Below are 23842 nucleotides of genomic sequence, written 5' to 3' on the forward strand. Positions count from 1 at the left end.
TTGTTATTTTTCCAAAGTCTGTGGCTTACTTCATTGTCAAGCAAAAGTGAATAATTGATTCCTACTCGAGGTTTAAAAAAAATCGCGGGTCGGAGCAGGTTCAGGTGTGGCTCTGGAAAGATGCCACGTTGCTATGGCAACTTCGAGTCGCCATTTTAAGTGTTCTTGCACCTCCCGCCCTGACGTTACTTCCGGTATCACCTGTGAGGTTACCGGGAGCGGTAAACAAGGTGTGCAAGCATCCAGAGAGCTGTCGGGATGCAGCAGAGCGGAGCGGCTGGAGGCCGTGGCTGCGCTCTGTTCCCACTGCTTGGCATCTTGTTCTTCCAGGGTGAGAGCGCCTGCTGGGTCTTCCAACTTCCGGCGGGGGGGGGGTTAGGGGAAGACGGTCGGTTTTCCGGTTCCGGTGGGGGGGGGTCTCAGGAAAGCCCCCATACCGCTTATAGACCTGCAGGCTGTGGGACGGTGTGGGCAGCGCGTTCTCTTGTGTTCACCGCCCACTTGAGGGCCGTTGGCAGCTTCTCAGTGCTTTCCTGAGCCCGGGGGAGCTCGACCACCTTGCGTGACTGCTTTGTATTCGGGTGATCACGGCGGGCTCTGGCGTTGTGGGGACCCCGTGCTATCTTGTGTTGAGTTACCAGCCGTCGTCTCTGCTGTGGTTTTGTGGGCTGTATGTCCTGATTAAGAAGGGGCAGTTCTAGCGTTCAGGAGTTCGTCTCAGTAATTTTGCGAAAGAAAATCGTGACTGTTGGTACTTTTATTTTTTGTAGGTGATTGTTAGGGCCTCGGAAGTAAAATGTTTATTCGTCCCAGAAAGGGGTGTGCTGTGATTTCGTTACAGTAGAGACGCATTTTGTTGAGGAAAAAGCAACTGCTGTAGCATTTTACTAATATTTTTGAAATACAAGAAAGAGCCTATCAACTCTGTTAAAAATTTTAATCTATTAACCAATTATCCTAAGTACAGTTTTCACACTATGGCATATTCTTAGAGTTTGGATAAGTTTTGCTCTCATGCAGTTTTAAAATTGCATGAATTTCAGCCCAACTAATTACCTTCATTTTAGGGTGCAGTTATGGATTTGTGTGTGTGTATGTGTGTGTGTGTGTGTGTGTGTGTTCTCAGGAACTTGTGTGTTAATAGAGCTACAATCAGAGTGAATTGTTAACTTCATAAAATGTCCCTGTGGGTAAGTGGGAATTTCTGAAGAGGGCCTTTGACATAAAGAGTTCATTTGTTCTAAATCTCAGCGGGTAAGGCCAGGAAGTTACTTATTTGATGACTAATATTCATGTTGCCAGCACACTCCCTGATCCCTCCCAGAGCTCTGTCATCACAAGTGTCCAGTTTTTCAGCTGATTCTTTTGCAATATAATATTTAGGCTGACCTACCATCACTCCGAATAATTCCAGTTTCATCTCTGTGTCCCTCTCACAAATACTCAAATATTGTCCCATTGAGGAAAAAAAAAATGCTAGAAAGGATAGGTGGTTTCTTAAACTTGATGCCATTTCATGTTGAAAAGCATCCGCCAAATACAGCAGACCAAATAATTCAAAAGTAAAAATTTATTTTATGACCCATGTGTACTTGAATTATTTTTTGTCTTAAAAAAAATAGCAGCTTTATTGAGATAGAATTCACATGCAATACAACTTTCCTATTTAAAAGGGAAAATTGGGTGGTTTTTCATATATTCACGATTTATGGCATCACTACCACAGTCAATTTTAGAATATTTTCATCATCCCAAAGAAAAACTCCATACACAGTAATAGTCACTCCCCATTCCTCCCTTCCTTCACGCTCTGACAGATACCAATCTACTTTCTGTGGCTATGACCTGTTTATTCTGCACATTTCACATAAATGGGATCATACAATATATGTTCCTTTGTGGCTTGTTTCTTTCACTTAACATGTTTTCAAGGTTCACCCATTTTTTAAATGTTAGGCAATAGACTTTGGGTTTATACCAGTGTTTATTTGCTTTTCCTCTTCAAAGATAGCACCCATTAAATGATTAGCCTGTCTGAATTCTCCAAGTTATAAACATGGTCTTGTTACATCAGTTGTCCTAGTGCATAGAAACAACAGATCAGGTAGCTTAGGGTTCTTATACTTAACCTCCATTTAAGTATGCACTTTTATGAACCAAATGTTGACAGATTGTATTTTGGAAAATTAGGTGTACAAAACTGGGAGTTTTGTTATATTTTTTCATTCCTTCTTTGTATAAAATTACATATATTTAAATGTGATTTTCTTGTTTTCCTCCAAAATTTAAAAAATTGTTAATTATTATTATTAAAAATAATTATTATTTCTATTGTTGACTATTTTGAATTGGCAAGAATGTTTTTTTACTCAGGAGAAAAGATAAATATCCCAAAGGACATTAGGCCTAGGATGAAAAAAATTTTTTTATTTTTAAAATTTATTTATTTTACAGAGAAAGATACAGTGAGAGAGGGAACACAAGCAGGGAGAGTGGGAGAGGGGAAGCAGGCTTCCCTGCTGAGCAAGGAGCCTGATGTGGGGCTCAATCCCAGGACCCTGGGTTCATGACCTGAGCCGAAGGCAGACTCTCAATGAACTGAGCCACCCAGGCACCTGTAAGACGAAAATTTCTAAATGAATGTAACAGTGGTTTAGTAATTTTTTTTCTTATTTATTTTTTTTCTTATTTTTTGAGTGGAGTAGACAAATTATTTTACATTTGTTGATTGTAAAACACTTTTTAAAAAAAAATCTTTTTTTTTAAGATTTATTTATTTATTTATTTATTTGACAGACAGAGATCACAAGTAGGCAGAGAGGCAGACAGAGAGAGAGGAGGAAGCAGGCTCCTCTCGGAGCAGAGAGCCTGATGTGGGCCTTGATCCCAGCACCCTGGGATCACGACCCCAGCTGAAGGCAGAGGCTTTAACACACTGAGCCGCCCAGGCGCCCCTCAAATACATAAATCTTAAAAAAAAAATTTAGTTTCAGATGTAATAAATGTTGATTTGTGAAAAATAAATTACCTTTGACTTTAAGATCTTACCTTAGCTTAAATTAAGAGTTGGATGGTTAACCGACTGAGCCACCCAGGTGCCCCAAAACACTTTTAATTTCAGTATAATATATATATAGAGAAAAATGAACATATTGTAATTGTACAGCTTAATGCATTTTTAGAAACTGAACACACCTGGGTAACCAGCACCTAAATCAGAGTATAGGATGTTTCTGGTATTTCAGAAGCCTTCCTTATACTTCCTTCCAGTCATTATCCATTCTCTCCCAAGGGGAACCAACATCCTGACATGTAGATTAGTTTAGTTCATCCATGGATCTTTTCTCTATAAATTTAAGACCCACTTATCCAGTGTTTAGATTTCAGCAAAATGACTTTAGATATTGATAACTTTGTGGCAAAATTATGCTCATGAATATGAAATTCATATATATTAACAAGAAGTTGGTTGGTAGGTAGATTTATTAATGGTGTACTAACTCTGATTCAGTAACCAAGTTTTGCTCAGAACTTGAAGTTTTTATGCTTATTTTGCAATAATTTTTGTTTCATAAAAAGGAAACTTGGTTTGGTTCAGTTTAATATTTCTGAGCATCCACAATGTGCTAGTTTCTATTTTGAGGAGCTCAGGGTCTATTGGAGAAGATAGACAAGTCAACAGATTATTTTATTTTTTAAAGGAAGAGATTTTTTTTAAGATTTTATTTATTTATTTGAGAGAAAGAGAATGAGAGAGAGAGCACGAGAAGGGGAGGGTCAGAGGGAGAAGCAGGGAGCCTGATTGGGGACTTGATCCCAGGACTCCACAATCATGACCTGAGCCAAAGGCAGTCACTTAACCAACTGAGCCACTCAGGCACCCCAACAGATAATTTTAGAATCTGGTACTAAGAAATGTGGAAGCACAGAAGAGGTGCCCTGAATCTGCTGTGAGGATACAGGGAAGACGTCCTGGATGTGCCACCAAAGTTAAATCTTGAAAGAAGAGGTTAGAGATAGGGCATGAGTAAAATTCCATCATAGAGAGGAACATGAGCAAGGCATAGAGGCATTAAATAATTTTCCAAGCAAATTTTCTGAAACTTTTACTTCGATTGGGTTAACTCAAATCACATGTGGAGTTTGTATGCGTATGTAACAATCAGTGTGCTGAGTTAGCTAGAGGATGTTAATGAGATTCTGACTTATAACTGTGACCTATACATTTCTTCTTTGCTCTAAACCGGGGTTGGCAAACTTTTGTGAAAGGCTAGAGAGTAAATATTTTAGGCTTTGCGGGCCATATGATATCTGTTGCAACTACTTAGTTCTGTTTGAGTAGCACAAAAGCAGCCATAGACAACACATAAATGAATAAATATGGCTGTGTTCTAATAAAACTTTATTTACAAAGAGACATTGGAGGCTAGATTTAGCTCAGGGGCCATAGTTTGCTGACCTTTGCCCTACACCAACTCTCCGTTGACATTATCTCTTGGCTATCTCAAAGGCACATTAAACTTACCCCAAATCAAGCTCATGTTCTTCCCTGCCCTGCCTGGTACTTTTCTAGTCTTTCCTATGTCAGTGAATGTTATCACCAAGTCAGAAACCTGGGAGTCATCCTTGATACCTCTGTCTCCCTGACATTCCACATCCAATGTACCACCAATTCTTGATGATTTTACTCTAACTATTCTTAGTTCTTTCCATGTCCACTATCACCAACTTAGTTCAAGCTTTATTTCTCATATGACTATTGTAGTAGCCTTCTAAGTTTTCTCCTTGTATTTACTGAACACCTCCTAAGTGTCTTCCCTAAAGTGATCTTTTAAAAATGAAAACTTCATGTCTCTTCTCCCTCAGTCCCACATTTAACTATTTTCCATGGCTTTCCCATTACTCTAAGAATAAGGGCCCATATCTCTGAAGTTCTGTGTAATCTGCCTCCCGCTTACCTCCAAGCCACATCTTTCTTTCTCTCATGCTTTTTGTGTTGGAGCCATACTGCCTTCCTTTTGGTTCCTTGGCTGATTGTGCTCCTTCCTGGCACAGGACCTTTGCATATGCTGTATTCTCTGCCTGGAACGCTCTCCCTCTCCTCACCTTGTCACCCTTCCTTCAGAGCTCAACTCAAAAAGTAACTTTTACAGAGAAGCTTTCGTTAACCAATCCCTGCTCCTCTCCATAACTGATGAAGTTCCCATAGTCACTCTTTGTCTTTGCTTCTAGTACTTATCAGATTTGTAATTATACATATGTCTTTGTGATTATTTGATTAATGGGTTGAGTTTTTGCTGTATTTCAAGGTCCAAAGTTGGGAGTGTATTTATTTTGCTCACGTTTAATTCCAGGCTCAGAGGGTGGCACAAAACAGATCCTCAATAACTATATGCTTGAAGAATGAGTGAATGAATAAGAGTATTGTCATGGAAGCCTGGGGATAGAGAAAGAGAAGAGGAAGAGGTCACTGCGTCAGAGAGATCCAGTAAGATCAGGGTAGAAAAGTAACCTAGTGGAGTTTTTAATCCCTTGGGTTTTGTAGTGTTTTTTTTTTTTAATATTTATTTATTTATTTGACAGACAGAGATCACAAGTAGGCAGAGAAGCAGGCATAGAGAGAGGAGGAAGCAGGCTCCACGCTGAGCAGAGAGCCCGATGCGGGGCTCGATCCCAGGACCCTGGGATCATGACCTGAGCCGAAGGCAGAGGCCTTAACCCACTGAGCCACCCAGGCGCCCCTGGGTTTTGTAGTTTTAAGACATGACACCCTTTACCAGAAATGGTAGTAGAGTGTGTTTTGTACTCTGTGGGGTCCAGAAGTGAATGGGAAGGGAGGAAATGGGAATGCCAGGTGTATACTGCTCTTTCACAAAGTTGGCTTGGAAAGGAAAGAGCGGGCAGTAGTTGGTAACACGTAGTATCACAGGGTTATGGAGAGATTGTTATTATTTTGTTTTATTGTTATTTGTTTTTAAGGATGGGAGAGACTTCTTTGTGTTTAGAGGTTGAAGAGGGAGAGAGCCCTCTGGATAGGAAGAGTTTGAATAGAGTAGAGAGGGTTTTTCTGCTGAAGCAGGGCTTGGAGGGGAGGAATCTAAGGGCAGAACCAAAGGGGTTGCCTTGCGTTGGAAAAGGGATACCACACCCTTTCACTTTGGAAGTATGGATGGGTGTAGACACAGGAGAGTGCCTGGCTGGGCAGTTTGTATAGCCTTAAATTTCTCGAAAGAGTAAGAGGAGACATTTTCTTCTGAGAATGAGGGATTTGGAGGTTTCATGGAGGGTAGTGAAATGGAAGAAGTTGGAAGAATTAGAAAGAGGAGCTGACCGAGGCTGGTTAAAGGGTCATCATGCTTTCTTAAGGGCTCAGCTGTAGATAGACTCCATGAATTGCTTATGGTAACGATCCATGCATTTGTATGATTTTTTTTACCTTCTTTGTACACCAGCCATTGTACACCACTTCTGTAGTCTAGAAGTGGTCATCTAGGACTGAGCTTTTCCTGAATGGGTTCACTGGAGAGAGAGGAGCGTACAGGACTTAAGAATGTTGGAAATACTGTATAAATGGAATAGGAAGAGAGCAGGTGACTGATGAGCACTTTGTTCCTATACTAGAATTTTTGGTGACCTGTCCACCTCTTTCTCTCAGTCTCTGTCTGCTCCCTTCCCTCTTGAATTTTTGCCTTCCAGGTGCTTGTGTGTTACAGGGGAAATAGTCTACGAATTGAGGTACATGTGCTTATTTGGCCTTATGGATTAAATGTTATGAGAACAGTGAAGAAAGAGCAGTGAGCTGTACCAGGGAATTTGGGAAGGCATCCCAGAGGGGACTGCTGTTTGAGCAGGTTTTTGAAGGTTTGTCAGCATTGGGGGGTGTGGTATGGTAGGAACAGGCAGGATTGGTAGAAATGGGGAGAGCCTTTCCGACAAAACCATACTCAGAGAGAGGCACAGTGGCATGAAAGGACAGAGTAAATTTGGAAAGTGGTGGACATTCTAGGCATGGTGAAAGGGATGGGATGGGTGGGTGGGTGGAGTGATAGAAGTTTGGGGCCAGATTGTCACTTTATGGATTTTATTCTATAGCCCAAGAAGGAAATATTGAAGGTTTTTGGGTGTTTGTGGTGTTCATTTTAATAATAGCAGCTAACATTTATTGAAAGGTTCTTTTTAGATACTGTGATAAGCATTTTTTAAAAAAAAATATTTTAAAAATTTATTTATTTGACAGAGATCACACGTAGGCAGAGAGGCAGGCAGAGAGAGGGGGGAAGCAGGCTCCCCGCTGAGCAGAGAGCCTGATATGGGGCTCCATCCTAGGACCCTGAGATCACGACCCAAGCTGAATGCAGAGTCTTAACCCACTGGGCCACTCAGGCGCCCCTGTGCTAAGCATTTTATGCATTATCCTATTTAATCTCATTGGACCCTCAAAGTGATCCAGTGAAGTAGGTCTGGTCGTTCTGCCCATCTGCTGAGTAAGGAAATTGAAACTGGGACAGGTTAGGTAACTGTGATTAAAATCTTACAGCTAGAAAGTAGCTGGGCTGGAATGCAAGTCTAGGTTTATCTACTTCTCAATCCATGTTTTCAAATCTCTCAACCGTACTTAAATTTTAGGATAAGGAATAGAATGGGGGAGAGTGTGGATTATCCATCGATTTCCAGCTTCCAGTTTTAGAGCTGGATCTTGAATGGTGTGTAGCGTGGGTCGGGAGTAAAGGCTTGGGAGAGAGCAGGGGCTGAGGGATGAAGGCTTTCCAGGCAGAGGAACAGCATTTGCCAAGTCACAGAAGGAACGACAAGTTTAGCATGGCAAAGTCAGAGTGGATGCTATGGAGGAAACAGAGGCGAGCCTCATTTTTGGGATGGGTCAGATGCTTATTAGAGCTGTGAGCTCAGTCTTAGTCTCCTCCTTTTAAGAAGAATGTGAACAGACTAGATTGTCTTGAGCGGAGCAAGAAAAACGATTCAGAGCAGACAGAGGTGAAGGTGTTGATGACTCATGGCTGTGTCTGTGATGGGGAAGGTTGAGGGAGAGCAGGCAGAACTGAAGAGGTGCACCGAGCTCTCACTCTGGGGGGCAGGCAGGCTTTCCACTGTTACACCTGTTTTAACTCATTTATTCCTCACACTGACCTAAGGTAAGTGCTGTTATTAGCATTCTCACCAGGGTGAGAAACTGAAGAGTCAAGTAACTTGCTGAGACCACAGAGCCCCTAAGCCGTAGTTCTGGGATTTGCATCCTTTCTCAACCAGAGGCACCGCGGGTGTGTGGCCGGTGTGTGGGTTTGCTCTCTTCTGAGTCCTCGCAGCTCTGTGTGCCTTTGGCCTGCCAAAAGAACCAGGGTTTGTTGCAGTGGAGAAGAAAGCAGAAAAAACAAAGTGCTGGTGATTTTGCTAAAAAATGGCTCCCTTGTGGAAGATAAATTTCTACTCAGTGTTTCCTGAAAAAGGGGATTGGTCAGAAGAAAGGGGGATCTGTGTTTGGGGGGAGCTGGAATGCCAAAGCAGGATATATGAGCCCATTTTGGCAAGAGTCAAATCTCTAGAGAGTGTAAATATGGTATCTGATTTTTACATTTTAGAGTGCATTAAATTGTTCTGTTTTCCTTCCCATGATTTACTTTTAATGGATGCGGGATTCATTAACCAGTTTTAAGAGAGGAGAAGGTAAAACACGACCAGATAGAACAGTTTTCTAAAATTCTTGAAGAAGTGCCCTCTTCTTATTTCCTGTTCTCGTTTTGCTGGCGGTTGAGAAAGTGGTAGCTTCAGGTTACAGCCAGGCGGTGCTCGTGGTAAGTCCCTCAGACCACAGCAGCTGCTATGATTCCTGGGGCGTCAGTGTGTCACCAAGGGGGGTGCATGGCATCGCCTTTTAGCAGCTGTGGGCGGACCTACTTGTTTGTACTGCGTTTAACCGCAAGTCTGTGTTTGGAAAAATGCCGTTGTGATCAGGTTTCAGATTTGTACTCAAGCACCCATTTAATACTATAAAATGACAAAAATGCTACACCTGATTCAGGCAGATACCTGCTCCTTGCCCTTCTGGGCCTCGCTGAGAAGATACTCACTCATTACTCCGAGAGCCCCAAAAATGATGGTGTCTCTGTATTGCTCCCTCACATCTTCTCCATCCCACCTAAATGCATACCTTTTAAATGTTTGGACTTGTTTTGATCAGGTGTTCACATCGTCCTTTCCTTGGAGATTAAAGCAGATGCCCACGTCCGGGGTTATGTGGGCGAGAGGATCAAGCTGAAGTGCGCCTTCAAGTCGACTTCGTCTGTCACCGACAGACTCACCATAGACTGGACGTACCGGCCCCCCGGCAGCAGTCGAGCAGAATCAGTGAGTGTCTCCTGTTAAGGAAACGTCTTTGAGTCTTCAGTGGTCAGCAGCTCTGGAATCCTTTTATTCCGAGTCCCAGGCATACCTCGGGCCTTTGCATCCGAGAATCAGACGTGAGCTTCTGTATAAATAGAAGAAGATGAGCTTCTACCCGATATGGCATTCATTTGGTCACATAGGACTCTTTATCTTTCCATATGAGAATCTTGTCAATAAGCTACAGGAAAAAATTGTCAGAAACTCAGAGGAAATGTGGTTTAATTTTCTTCCCCTTTGTTGTTTCCTTTTGTGTGTTTTCAGATTCAAGGTACTAAAAAGAGTACCTCCAGGACTGTTGGATAGAAAAAATTTGTAGGTCCCAATCGTAAACATCTTTTCTCATAAAGCTGCTCATTTCCTGCAGTATGAGGTTGTCTCAGTGGGTGTATCGATTCGTGGATCTGTACTCTGTGGATTTATCTTAGCCTCGTCTCCTAGTATATAAACACCTGCATTGATTTATATGGTTCCCTTTGAAGGAGATGGTGACACCTCGTGTGGATGACAGATACTGTTGGTGACAGATGGTCTTGCAGTATTAGAAGCAATATAGTTTATACACACATATAAAACCCGTTTATGGTTCAGATTCCATTGTGGATGTCTAATTGAAGATTGCGGTGCTATAAAAAACTCTTTCTCTTTACGCTTCCAGCAATATCTTTAGTTCAGGATAGATGCTATCAAGAATGTGAATGTTGCTGTATGTAAGATTGTATTTTTTCCAAGTATCTTTAATTCTTTTATCCTGTTTTCTTCATTGGAGAACTTTCTCTTTGGTTTTAATATCTAAGCTTTGAGTTTTGTTTTAGGACCCATCGCAAATGCCACGTAGCTAGGAGCCAGGAGGGGGCTCCAGCCAAGGCAGCTAGACTGTATTCATGGTTACTTTTCCTTTAGATTTAAAACAGTTCACGTTATTTCAGGTGGTCAGAAAACGACGGCTGGCCTTGTTTGACTCGGCCTCCTTGGCCAAAAGTAGGACAGAGCAAGCAGCAGGGGATCTTCTTGGGTCAGAAACCTTAACTGCAAACAGCACTTCCTATATGGTGCTGTCTTCTGTGAGCCTGGTCAGAAAGCAAGCGCACGCACATTGTAAATCCATGGACCTTTCAAGTCATGTGACGTGACTGTCACAGTCAAGTGATAATTCAGGTCACGTCAGTCAGGAGTCTGTCAGACTAATTGGTTGGCAAGGATTTGGGAATCACCAGTTTAACTCGGAACTTGTAGGTTGGATTAATCTTAAAGATACGTAGCAGGCCTCGTTGTGTCAGTAAGGAGTTTCAAACCCTTTTATATAGATGCTGGTAATCATTGGTAGTCATTCTTTACCTCCCTCTTTGTGTGTGTGTGTTCATGTGTATGTGTGTGTGTGTGTTTTAAAGATTTTATTTTTTTCTTAAGATTATTTATTTATTTATTTGACAGAGATCACAAGTAGGCAGAGAGGCAGGCAGAGAGAGAGGAGGAAGCAGACTCCCTGCCGAGCAGAGAGCCCGATGCGGCGCTCGATCCCAGGACTCTGGGATCATGACCTGAGCCGAAAGCAGAGGCTTTAACCCACTGAGCCACCCAGGCGCCCCTAAAGATTTTATTTTTAAGTCATCTCTATACCCAACATGTGGCTGGAACTCACAACCCTGAGATCAAGAGTCACTGCTCCACCAATAGAGCCAGGCAGGTGCCCCTTACCTCCCTCTTTGGAACACTCATCACACATGTTATTATTTCTTAATATCTGTCTTTCCCCTTAGACTGTAAAATCTGTGAGAGCAGGGACTACGCCTTTTTGGTTCTCACTATATCCTTGTGCTTAATACAGTGCCTCGCACATAGTAGGTGTGCCGTGACTTGTCGTTGAGTGAATGCGTGAATAAACGAAGTGAGAAGTGATCCAACAACTTCTCTGGGAAGTTGCTCTTCAAAATTGGGCAATTTAGTGGTTGTAAATGGGGGAGGTACCAAGTAAACAAAGAAAGAGGAAACGCTTGAACCTTGCATAAGAGAGAAAGATCATATTGTCTTGTAGTCCCTGCCTGGCCTACCACCCGACATAATGAGGTGCTTTGGGTGACAAAGTGTCTGATCATCAATCTGAAATAGCACCATTTAAATTCAGCATCCATTCATTGAGTCCTGATCATCATTTGGCTTGGGGTTTTATTAATTGCCAAGACAGATAACCTAAACAGGCTTGATTATATTGTACCTACAAAAGTACAAAAGTTTATCCTCAAAATAAACAAAAGCTTCCTCTGCCCACTTACGACCTGTGTGCCTTTGAGTAACTTAATTTTTGGCCTTGTTTTCCTCATGCCCCATGGCTCAAGTGAGTAAACCTGTGGGAATCATTTGCAAACCAGAAAGGACCACACAAATAATAGATGCTACTTTAGAATAGGGTTTCTTGGCTTCGGCACTGTTGACATTCTGAGCTGGAGGATTCTTTGTTGTGGGGGACTATCCTATGCATTGTAGGATTTTTGTCAGTATCCCTGACCTCTGCTTGCTAGATGCCAGTAGCACTCTGCCCAGACTGTCTCCAGATATTGCCAGATGTCTCCTGGAGGCCCCCTTTGTCCCCGGTTGAGATCTACTGCTTTAGGACTTCAGGGAGAATTTAAAAGATCTTTGAGAGCTATGATCCTAGGACACTTCCGTCAGGCCTTTTCCTGATAAGTTGTATTTTTTTTTTTTAAGATTTTATTTATTTATTTGACAGAGAGAGATTACAATTAGGCAGAGAAGCAGGCAGAGAGAGAGGTGGGGAAGCAGTGTTCCTGCTGAGCAGAGAGCCCGATGCGGGGCTCGATCCCAGGACCCTGAGATCATCATGACCTGAGCCGAAGGCAGAGGCTTAACCCACTGAGCCACCCAGGCGCCCCCCGATAAGTTGTATTAACTTGTCTTTTAACTTAATGATGGAAGTGAGCAAAACATTAAAGAAAAAAAAAAACCAACTGAGAAAACCCATTATGCATTTGTATTTTATTTGGGACCTTTTTAACTCGACATTTTCAAAATTAAATTTTGTTTTGTTTTGTTATGGTGTTGCTTTCTTAGATTTTTCATTACCAGTCCTTCCAGTATCCAACCACAGCAGGTACATTTCGGGATAGAATTTCCTGGGTTGGAGATGTATACAGAGGGGATGCGTCTATCAGCATAAGCAACCCTACCCTCAAGGACAATGGGACATTCAGCTGTGCTGTGAAGAATCCCCCAGATGTGCACCACAATATCCCTGCGACAGAGCTAACAGTCACAGAAAGGGGTAAGCTAACTGCCACTGACCTTCTCCTGCCGGGCTCTGTGACTGCTGTGCTGCCTACTGGAGAGGTCTGGGACAAGCAAAACTACCTGTGGGTGTAAGCCAGTCTGCCATCCTGAATTGTCTACAAGGATGAATTTCTTAACTTGATTTTGCAAACTGAAGTTGTCATTCAAATATTGTTATAGTTTCCCCGTTATCTATTCCTTATTTTAACTTCAGGTGACCAGAGGTCTTGTAGAACACGTGGCAAACCCCTAAGAAGATGGAGGCTTCTTATCTGTGTGATTTGATTTCCCCAGTCTGTTCATACGCTCAGTTATGAGGCCATCTTCTTGCTCGTGTGTTGAAAGGGTGCCCCTTCTAATGGTGGGAGGCAGCACATTTCTTTTATGTTGCAAACGGCTGCAGTTTCCTTTTATCAAGAAAGCGCAAAAAAGTAGGTTAAGGACTGACGTTTTTTCTTCATTATTCTCGGGTGACTACTGAGTGGTCATTCTCATCCTCAGTTGGACTTGAACCAAAGATGTACAGATACAGAACTGCATTATGGTTCATGATAGATGCTTAACCATCTCCCAGGTCTTTCTCAAATCTGTCTGTCTCTCTCTCCCCGCCCCCCTTTCTCCTTCCCTTTCCCTTCTTCCTCTCTTTCTTTTTTTAAGACGATAACTCAAGGTTTCAAAGGTAACAGGCATGTTCATGCTGCAGGCTGAGTAGGAGCTGAGTATAGTTTGGTCGCGTGACTCTGATGCCTTAAAAGTATGTGCCCTTTGATCCAGGAATCCCATTTTAAATTTTATCTTGAAGAAAAAGAGGTAAATATGAGGATTTATGTACAAGGATGATCATCATAATGTAGCTTGTAGTTTCAAGGAATTAGAAACAGCTCGAGTGTCCAGCGTCTCAGGATTGGTTCAGTAAATTACTCAGTGTGGTAGAATACTGTGCACCCATGATAAAGTAACACTTGGAAGGAGTTTTTAGTGATGTGGGAAAAATTGATCATCTATTACACAAAAAAGGAGCTTAGAAATAGTCTGTAAAATATGATCCATACTTCTAAAACTAGGCACTCTCCTCCCTGTCTGCAGACCCATACCCGCATACTCCTAGAAAGAACACCGAGTGGGTAGATACCAACGTGTCAATCCTATTAGTGGGATTATGAGTGCATTTTGTTCTTTGTAATTTTGTGTACTTTCTACCTCTTCCACAATGAATTTATTTTTGTTATAATCAGAAGAAATACAAGAGCAAAAGTAAAATGTAGCTTATGTCAAAGGAGGCCCTTTTGCACGTCCCTCCCTCTCACCTTCCCTTTTTCCTCTTCTAGGTTTTGGCACCATGCTGTCCTCTGTGGCCCTCCTGTCCATCCTTGTCTTCCTGCCCTCCGCTGTGGTGGTGATTCTGCTGCTGGTGAGGATGGCGAGGAAGTCTGCAGGGCTGAAGAAAAGGAGCAAGTCTGGCTACAAGAAGTCGTCTATTGAGGTTTCCGATGAGTAAGTTCAGCTGGAGCAGTTAACCCCTTTCCTCTTCAGACCCCTGCTTTGTGGATAGTCCCTAGAGCCCTGATCCACCCCTTTTCTCTTTCCCCAGGCCAAGGTTAGTTCTAGGAGTACTGGAAGGAAGGTTGGAAGTGAAACTAGTGGATATTAATATGGAGAGAGAGATGGAGGGGTGAATGTAGGGTCCTAGTCTCTGCTTTGAACACCAGATTGTACTATGCTATGGTTCTTTTTTTTTTTTTTTAAGATTTTGTTTATTTATTTGACAGAGAGTGAGAGAGGGAACACAAGTAGTGAGAGGGGGAGAAGGAGAAACAGGCTTCCTGTTGAGCAGGAAGCCCGATGTGGGGCTTGATCCCAGGACCCTGGGATCATGACCAGAGCCAAAGGTAGACGCTTAATGACTGAGCTACTCAGGTGCTCCTATGCTATGGGTCTGCATATAAATTCTGAAGTGGTGGGGGTGTCTGCCTGGCTCAGTCGGTTCAGTGTCCCACTCTTGACTTTGGCTCAGCTCATGATCTCAGGACTATGAGATCAAGTCCTGCATCAGGCTCTGTGCTGGGCATGACGTCTGCTTAAGATTCTCTCTCTCCCTCTCCCCGTCCTCTCTCTTTTTCTCCCCCTCTCTAAATAGATAAATAAAAATTCTGGAGTGGCTCTCACATTCCTTCAGAATCAACGGGCAATTCCGACAAGTCAGTTACTTTTCCCTTCTTGTTTTGGCACCAAGCTGATGTGTCCCAGTAGAAGATGCCTAAGCAATGATGATAGCTTTAAGGATAGTCTTGGACAGGAAAACCAGTTTAAATAAGCAAGATGTGTTCTTGGTCAGCCGATGCTCAGAGGGGCTAATGGGATTGTGATTATCAAAGGCATTTATGAAACATGTTGCCAGGGAGCAGGCCTGACCCAGTTTTCCCTGGGAATAAATCTACTAAAAACAGGTGACAAAAGTCTGCATAAAACCCGTTTTGATTCTCCATCGTCTCTATCTGAGGCTCTTGGCCTTGGGAGGAAGTCTTCCCTGGGGAATATTTTCTTTTTCTTTGCATGTGTGCACATGTGTATTTGTGCATGCGTGTTTATTTCATGGGAGAGAGTGCCCTTTACAGGAATCTCTAGCCCCCCACAAAAGGTAAGGCACTCTCGGTAGAAATACCAAGATGTCTGTTTCTAAGTGCCATCTAACAAGATTCCTATGCTCCAACCTTCAGGCCCCTTGTTCCCTGACGTTTCATCTCATTCACTCCACGGCCCAGATACATAGCATATTTTCTTCTCCAAATAAGCCGCACTCACTCAGATCTTTTTTGTTTTTTTCCCCCACATGCTTTTCTCTTGCTTGGAATCCTCTCTTTCCCTCTTTTGTTTGCCTGGAAAACTTTTCCCGATCCTCCAAGACCCAGCTGAAACGTTCCCCTGTCTGGGGTCTTCCTGAGTCCTTCCCGGAGAACAGGTCACTCCCTCCTCTTTCCTACCCTAGCAGTTTGACCTTAAGCTTATTAAAACATTTTATTACATTGTGTCATAATGTACTTGTCAGGTTGCAACAGGTTCCTCACACCCAAGAGGCTGTGAGCTCTTCAAGGGGCAGTGTCTTCTTTATGTCTTGGTCCCCAGCCCAGCATAATGGCTCAGATGTGGTTGGTGCTCAGTACATTTCTAAGCAAATGATTGGGTCCAGCTCCGACTTACTGGGCACTTGCTACGTGTCAGACACTGTGGTGCGTGGTTTGCATGTGGTTATTTTTTATCCCAGTGCTTAAGTAACCTGCCTACTCATACTCCTAGTGAGTGGCAGAACTGGACTTTAAAACGAGACCTGTCTGACTTGGACAGCTGTGCTCTTACATCCCCTACTGTATGGAGGACAGTAATTGTTCAGATTTGCTTTGTCCTTTTTCTCCAGCACGGACCAAGAGGAAGGGGATGACTGCATGGCGAGGCTTTGTGTGCGTTGTGCTGAATGCCTGGTAAGCCTGTGCCATTTCTCTGTTCACCATTCGTGTCCCATTTTCCCGCTTACTTAAGGGGATCCTTTCCCCTCAGGGCAGCAGAGGATATGCAGGTAAGGTCCAAAGCAAGGTATGAACCAAGGTACTCCCCAAAAGCATTTTGGTCTCAGGGGACCAATTCTGACCATTATTTTGTTTTCTGTCGCATGGGTATAGGGTGGTGTCCTTAGGTTGGGGAAGGATAGGGAAGTCTCAGCTTACTGACAGAGAGCACCCTGAAAGAGGAGGGCCTGTGCCACCAAGGTCGTGCTAAGAGACTTTGGCTGGCTTGACTCAGAATCCTTTTGAACCGAACTTTCCTGCTGTGCCTCAGTTTTTTTCCCCAGGGAATTAGAGTGATACAACCTTTTAGGTGACTTATTGCTTTATCAGTAAGAAATACCCATGATGGAGGGGCAACCTGGGTGGTTCAATTGGTTAAATGTCTGACTCTTGATCTCAGCTGAGGTCTTGATCTCAGAGTTGTGGGTTCAAGCCATGTGTTGGGCTCCATGCTGGATATGGAGCCTACTTAAGAAAAAAGAAAAAAAAAAAAAAAAAAGAAATACCCATGTTGGAAGACCTGAGTGTTGATTTAAATTTCAAAAGGCAGTCATCCCTCCATTTTTTAAGCTCTTGCTATGACTGGTAGGTTTGTGTGGCTGTCCCAGCAGCCTAGGAGGAGAGACTCTGATGTGGGGCAGTTGGAAACAGGTCAAAAGCAACCTATGATATAATATGAAACATACCTATCATTGCGGGGTTTAAACTTGACTTCTCTTTGTACTCACTGCCAAGCTAGCTCAGCACTTGGCCGGACGGCTATAGCCCAGCTGTTCACTGCAGTGTCCTTTGTTTCTCTCTGGCAGACTGGAATGTAGTAGCTAAGATGAGAGGAAGGTTGAAGAGAATCTAACAGTAACCCTTCAGGGTTTGAATACTCTAATAACACAAAATAAGTTAGTATCACGCTTATCACCATCCGTATTTCGGATATTAATTCATTTAGCAGTTATTTCCTGAGTATCTGATATGTGCCAGATGGGATTCTGGGTACTTAGGAAACACATGTGAACAATACTGACGAAAATCTCTGCCCTCAAATAACTTACATTCCTTTCCACGCGTAGAAAACTCTCATTCTTCAAGACACGGCTTCAATATCACTTTCTCTTGAATTGCGGGTGTAAACAATAATTAAATCTTTTAAAAATAAGCAAAACGTGGAGTATACCAGATGGTACTTAATGCAGTGGAGAAAAACAAAATAGGGAAAGAACATGGGTTAGCTGGATAGGGGGGTATGATGTATACCTCACTGAAGTGATATTTGAGCAAACACCTAAAAGAAGGAGACAGGAAGCCATATAGCTGTTGTGGAGGAACATTCGGAGGAACGTTCTGGATGAGGAAATGGTAGGCGTGGTAACTCTGTGGAGAGGTCATGATGGGCACGTTCTTGGGACAGCAAGGAGACCAATGTGGCAGGAATGAAATGAGCAAGGTGAAGAATAGAGTTTTTTGATATCAGAAAGAGAATACCATATATTTTTAAGATTTTATTTATTTATTTGACAGAGAGATCACAAGTAGGCAGAGAGGCAGGTGGGTTGGGGGAAGCAGGCTCCCCGCTGAGCAGAGAGCCTGACTTGGGGTTCGATCCCAGGACCCTGAGATCATGACCTGAGCCGAAGGCAGAGGCTTAACCCACTGAGCCACCAGGCGCCCTGACAATACCATATCTTATGAACATAATAAGTGAATGGAATGAATTGGGCTTTTATTCTTTTTTTAAATTTATTTTTATTTATTTTTTTATTTTTAAAGATTTTTATTTATTTATTTGACAGAGAGAGATCACAAGCAGGCAGAGAGGCAGGCAGAGAGAGAGGAAGGGAAACAGGCTCCCTGCTGAGCAGAGAGCCCGATGCAGGGCTCGATCCCAGGACCCCGGGATCATGACCTGAGCCGAAGGCAGAGGCTTCAACCACTGAGCCACCCAGGTGCCCCTGGGCTTTTATTCTTAATGAAATGGGATGCACTGGAGGTTTTTGAGAAGAGAAGCACTTTCTATTTCCAAAGGCTCACTCTAGTTCCTGTGTTGAGAATGGGTGGTACCTTGGTCAAGGGACCATGACAGTCAGTCCAATTAGGAGACTTTAGCAATAACACAAGTGAAAGAAGATGGTACTGGTTTGAACCAGGGTGGTAGGAAGTGGCTGTGTTCTCATTATAGTTTGAAGGTAAAGCAGGAAGGATTTATGGATGGGTTTCAAATATCTGTGAAAGAATGAGAGGAAATCAGAGATAATTCCACAGCTCTTAACTTGAGCAGCTGGTGGAATAGATAGAACGGGTAGAGTGGGTGTAGACTCGAGCCCTGGAGCTCTCCAAGGTTGATGACTTGGAAAGAGGAAGGGGAATTGGTAAAGGAAGCTGAGAAGGAACATCTAGTGAGGTAGGAGAAAACCAGGAGGGTGTGCTATCCCGGGAACCGAGTGAAGAATGTGTTTCAAGGTAAAGAAGGTGATTAACTGGGGTGCCTGGGTGGCTCAGTGGGTTAAAGCCTCTGCCTTCTGCTCAGGTCATGATCCCGGGGTCCTGGGATCGAGCCCCGCATCGGGCTCTCTGCTCGGCGGCGAGCCTGCCTCCCGCCCCCCTCTGCCTGCCTCTCTGCCTGCCTGAGATCTCTGTCTGTCAAATAAATAAATAAAATCTTTTAAAAAAAAGAAGGTGATTAACGGTGCCCATTGCTGCTGAGTCAGGTCAAGTAAGATGAGGACTGACAATTGATTATTGGCTGATCTGGTGATGGGGAGGTCATAGGTGACCTTGGCAAAAGCAACTTCAGGAGAAGAGAGGGGAAGAAAGCCCGATGGGGGTCAGGTTGAGAAGGAACGCAAAGAGAGATATTGGTGACTGTGGGTGTAAACAGCTCTTGCAAGGAGTTTTGCTGTGAAGAGATGCAGAGAAGTAGGGTGATAGGTAGGAGGGAGATGTGTCAGGAGTTACTTTCTGTTTAAGATGGGGGAAATTATAGCACATTTGTGTGCTGGTGGAAATGATTCAGTAGAAAAGGGAAAAATGATGCTGCAGGAGGGCGAGGGGAGGTGGCTGGAGGAGCTCTAGGATGTGATGCACAACAGGGATACTGACCGTAGACAAAGGCAGGGAGGGAGGGTCCATAAGAAGAGTGAGAAGCGCCATGCCCTTGTGCCCAGATGCCGGTGAGTGCACATATATGGTGCTGGGAGCTCCCTGCTGACCCCTCTCTTCCCAATGTCAGGAGAAAGCAAGGTCATCCGTGGAGAACAAAGTGAGGAGGAGGTGCTGGAGGTTTGAGGTTTAAGGAAGGAGGGAAAGGTGTGGAACAGTCGTCCAGGAGAACAGGAGAATGACGGGCCAGAGAATTGTGGTGTGCCAGGTAGTACTAATGGGCCACTTGAGCTTAGAAGTAGTGAATACAAGTTTAAACAATAAAAATAAGAACAATGGTAACAGTGGCTAATCTTGAATGAGTGCTTACACAGTGCTAGGCGCGATGCAAAGTGATTTCCATACACTGTCTCATTTAGTTCTCGTCCCCTTTCTATGATGAGTCTGTATTTTTATTACCCCCCCATTTTACAGACAAGGAAACTGAGGCCTAGAGACATTTAATAACTTTGCTCAAGGTCACACAGCCAGCAAGGGGTGGAGCTGACATTGGAACTGAGAGAAACTGAGAAACCCAGACTCCTGGCTGCAGTCCTCATGTTCTGATGCAGACAGCTGCCTTTTCTTTTCTTTCTTTCTTTCTTTCTTTTTTTTTTTTTTTTAAGATTTATTTATTTATTTGACAGAGAGAGAGAGAGCACAAGTAGGCAGAGAGGCAGACAGAGAGAGAGGGGAAGCAGGTTCTCCGCTGAGCAGAGAGTCCAATGTGGGGCTTGATCCCAGGACCCTGAGACCGTGATCTGAGCCAAAGGCAGAGGCTTAACCCACTGAGCCACCCAGACGCCCCAGACAGCCGCCTTTTCATGTGTGTTGAGGTTTTAAAAAATATCCACCATGGAAAATGGAACTGTTAGGGTTTCAAAGCATTAATTAGTCCAAGGACAGCAAATCTATTGCTGGTCCGTGAGGCTTCGTGGGAACACAGGTGCGCTGAGCCTGTGCTGTTTTCATTGTTAATGTCACTTCATGCTGAGTTCTGTCAAGGGGTCCTAGCACGGCATCTTTGTCTAAACTCTGACAGTGGCCACGTATCAACACCACGACTGTTGTTCTTTCCCTCCAGGACTCTGACTATGAAGAGACATACTGACGACAGTCTTCATGACACAAGAAGAGTCACCTGCTAGCAGAAAATGTTCCGTCCCACTGGCAGCTAAAGCCTCTCGGAGAAGCAGGGCTGGCTTGGATGGCAGTGCTGGAGGATTCTAGAAGTCATCAGGAGAGACTTCAGGAACCATTTATTTATTGAAGAAATGTTCTTTTTATATTTATAAACTATTTAAGGACTCTTCAAAGAAACTCATAACTACCCCTTTTAATGACTTACACTCTAGTTGAATGAAGGAGTTCTCTTCCTGGATAGAAAGACGGTTTTTGTTTCCCCTGTGTTTTTGGATGTATTCTGTGTTTTCTTCCAGTTATTTGAGGGGAATCCTAAATGTTGGCCACACCGTGGATGCCAAAATATCTTTAAGAAATGAAATGGAGCTCGTAGCTTCCTGATAGGCTACCAGATGAAGTGTCTGTTGGGGATAAGTGTCCTTTGTTATTTGCTCCATGAACGTTTTCAGCTGTGAATCAGCAAAGAGCCTACACTCCTTGGTTTTGTGACACCATTGGTTGTGTTTGGATGACTTGGAACCCTAATTTCTGTGGAGCTGGCAGGGCTGGGAGTCCATGGTTTGCTTTGACTGGGTTTTTAAAGTATTAAAGTGTCATCAATTTATAATTAAGGAAGGGACTGTTGACCTAAAGGGATCCCTTCCTTTTGTCTTGCTAGGTGCAGTTTGTTACTTTACTCTCTTATAGTTGACTGATTGGTGGTTTCCTTCTTGATGTCCTGGAGCAGAGGCAAGAAAAACTCTTTGACAGGCTTTTAGTGGGGAATGTAGAGATATTTTCTCAGTTATTTGCAAGGAAATACTCTTTTTTAACAAATGCCACTCCAAAGTTCAGGTGTTGGATTGGCTTTAATGAGGCTTCTATTTATAGGAAATAATCTTGTTGACCTAAGTCATGCTTTAGAACTTTCTTGTGTTCTAAAATGCGCCAAATATGAGTGAGCTAAGGTATTTATGTACGAACGGTTTTTACATAATATTTGACATAAGGAAGTGAGGTGGTACATAATGTTTACTCATTTCTGTTCTCTGATACCTTACATCAACTTCCTCCATTTTCCCGCAGTAAGTGATTTCAAACTTTAATTTACATAGGATTTTCTGTAAGCCATTAAGAGATACATGTGACATGTCCAGAAGGATCGACAGTGTAGTCCTCTGTAAAACAGCGATAGAGTTTACTTCTCAATTATGAGAGAGAAAAGATTTCCCCTCTTCCCATCATCATTTTTTTTTAGCAGGAGAGTCCGAGATCCTTCACTAGGTGGCTCAGGCGGTTTCCATATTATAGCCTAATAGACTGTATACAGTATCCAAAAAAGTTACTTCCCCAGGATTTATTTTTTTAAAATGTGGGTTATTAGTTCTGGAAGTCATCAGTAGAGACTTTTAAAAAGATGGCATAGGTTTGGCCTGGCCTTTTTTGTCAATCTAGTCCATACGTAAGAGAGTCTCGTTGGTTAATTAGAAATTATGCTTTTGTCTGGTCACGTAAGGAAGTGGAAGAGGAAAAGACACATTGACTGTTTATTTCCAGTGGTTAAGCCTCAGACTCTTGAGCTGCTTGGGCTCGTCTGGGGCCAGTCTAGTGAGACGGTCTGACACCTCAGCAGAGAAGGGAAAATGTGTCTGAGCAACGAGAGTAAATACTTTGGGCTCTAGGAGATCGGAAGATAGAGATCTAATTGTGAGGCAGACTTCTCGTGGGTCCTCCTGTCTCTGAGAAAGAGATGGTGCTACAGGAACCCAGCTAAAACCGCATTTCATGAATTGAGGAACTGGTTTTATCTGGGTTTTCTTGTAATTTCCCTTCAGGCCTGTGATGAGGATTAATCCGGGGTGGGGGGGGGTGTTTGTCCCTCCAGGTAGATGCTGCCGCGTGGAGACTTGGTAGTCCTTATTTTGTAGCCTTGATCATGATTTGAACGAGTCCCTTTCTTCTTAAGTGACTGGACGGTAGCATCCTTCATGGGAAGAGAGTAAGCTGATTGATTATTCAGTCCGCTCCATGGCTTTAAAAGGTCACATCAGTCATAGGGCTGCTGTCCTCACTGATCTCTTATCTTGAGTCTGGCTTACAGCCTTACAGCATTTTTTCCCTCCTCTCCCCTCCCTTCTCCTCTCCCCTTTCCGTCCATCCATCCTTCCTTCCTCCCTTTCTTTCTCTTTCTTTCGTTCTTCTTTTTCTTTCTTCCCTTTCTTTCTTTCTTTCTCTCCTTCCCCCAAAGGAGCAAAAAGTAGTGTTTGGATACCTGCTTTCTTTAAGGATGGAAAGAAGATAAAGGTTTTTTTGTTTTATTTTGTTTTATCTTTTAAAATATCTTCTCAGGTGCTATTCCCTCTCTTTTTATTTTTTTGCTGGTCTGGATACAGAGCACACTGTCTGAAGACCAGCCTTGTCTAGAAAGGAAATCTGATTCTGAAAGCTTCAGACCGGCTGAAAAGCCTTTCAGAATTTTTCTTTGGCTGCTGAAGGCTTTACTTGTGGTTACATTACCTTGTAAGTTTTGCACATTGAGCTCTTAATTCTGTTACCAAATGTGAATTTATAAAATGTTTTGTGTTTCTTAAGTGGCCTGTTACCCCAGGCTTCTTAGAGGATGTCTTAGTTCTCTGCAGCTCCCAAACTGGGCACTGGTGCTTCAAGAGGAAATGTTGTATGTCCCTGTGTAAAAATATTGTTGGAGGCCAAATCCTGACTTTGAAAGTTCTATCGTGTCACTCTGTTACGGTTCCAGATGAGTGCTGTAAGAAGACCCGGAGGGAGCAGACCAAGACGATCATTTAATTGGGCTACTGGAAACTTTGCTGCCAGAAGGGGCGTCTCCCTTCCTTTGACCCCCGTGTGGGACTGTTGCAGTGTTAACAGCTGCATTTCACTGTGTTTTTTGTTTTTGTTTTTTTGTAGGCGTGTGTACACTGTTGGGTAATATTCACAGACATCATAATTCTTGAGATCTTTACCACATCATAATTAATAAACTGCTTTGCACTTTCTGGCTACTTTTTGGAATGTGTCTACATATAAAATGAGAGCTGTCAGAGGCAAGGGGAGGAGGTTGTGGTTTCTAGCGGCAAGCGGGCATTTGTCTGTAAGCGGTGCCCCTGTAACAACGTGCATAGATTTGGTGGTTGTGGGAGCTGGCTCACAGGGCAAGAGCCGATTCAATTTTTAGGAATTTTACAAGCTTGAAACAGGCCATGGAGGGAGTATTTATGTACATTGCTGGCTAACCATGCAACCATGTAGCATAGTCCTGGGGGCGCACAAGTATTCAACAACTTTTCATTTTTAAAAGATTTTCTTCAATTTTTTTTTGAGAGACA

The 23842-nt window shown here is 43.2% G+C and overlaps 1 protein-coding gene across 2 annotated transcripts; it reads left to right on the forward strand.

Moving 5' to 3' along the window:
* Positions 1 to 258: 258 nt before the first annotated feature.
* Positions 259 to 22663, forward strand: LOC111154024 (myelin protein zero like 3). Of its 2 annotated transcripts, none has more exons than XM_022513372.1 (6): positions 259 to 331; positions 9194 to 9360; positions 12466 to 12676; positions 14010 to 14175; positions 16094 to 16157; positions 20458 to 22663. In XM_022513372.1, exons 1-6 carry the CDS (start codon positions 259 to 261, stop codon positions 20482 to 20484), a joined length of 708 nt encoding a protein of 235 aa, XP_022369080.1. In that variant the 3' UTR covers positions 20485 to 22663. The 2 variants fall into 2 exon arrangements, with proteins under 2 accessions (XP_022369080.1, XP_022369081.1); XM_022513373.1 differs by having other exon boundaries at positions 9230 to 9360; positions 20458 to 22644.
* Positions 22664 to 23842: the final 1179 nt, after the last annotated feature.

The sequence above is a fragment of the Enhydra lutris genome, unplaced genomic scaffold, assembly GCF_002288905.1.
Source record: "Enhydra lutris kenyoni isolate GAN:26980312 unplaced genomic scaffold, ASM228890v2 scaffoldscaffold34, whole genome shotgun sequence".
Taxonomy (NCBI): Eukaryota; Metazoa; Chordata; class Mammalia; order Carnivora; family Mustelidae; genus Enhydra; species Enhydra lutris.

Bases quoted from the DNA above. Each gene is read 5' to 3' on its own strand.
- LOC111154024 (XM_022513372.1), top strand. From the start codon at position 259: ATGCAGCAGAGCGGAGCGGCTGGAGGCCGTGGCTGCGCTCTGTTCCCA. The intron at 332-9,193 runs GTGAGAGCGCCT...TGTTTTGATCAG, and splicing joins TGGCATCTTGTTCTTCCAGG to GTGTTCACATCGTCCTTTCC. The intron at 16,158-20,457 runs GTAAGCCTGTGC...CTTTCCCTCCAG, and splicing joins TGCGTTGTGCTGAATGCCTG to GACTCTGACTATGAAGAGAC.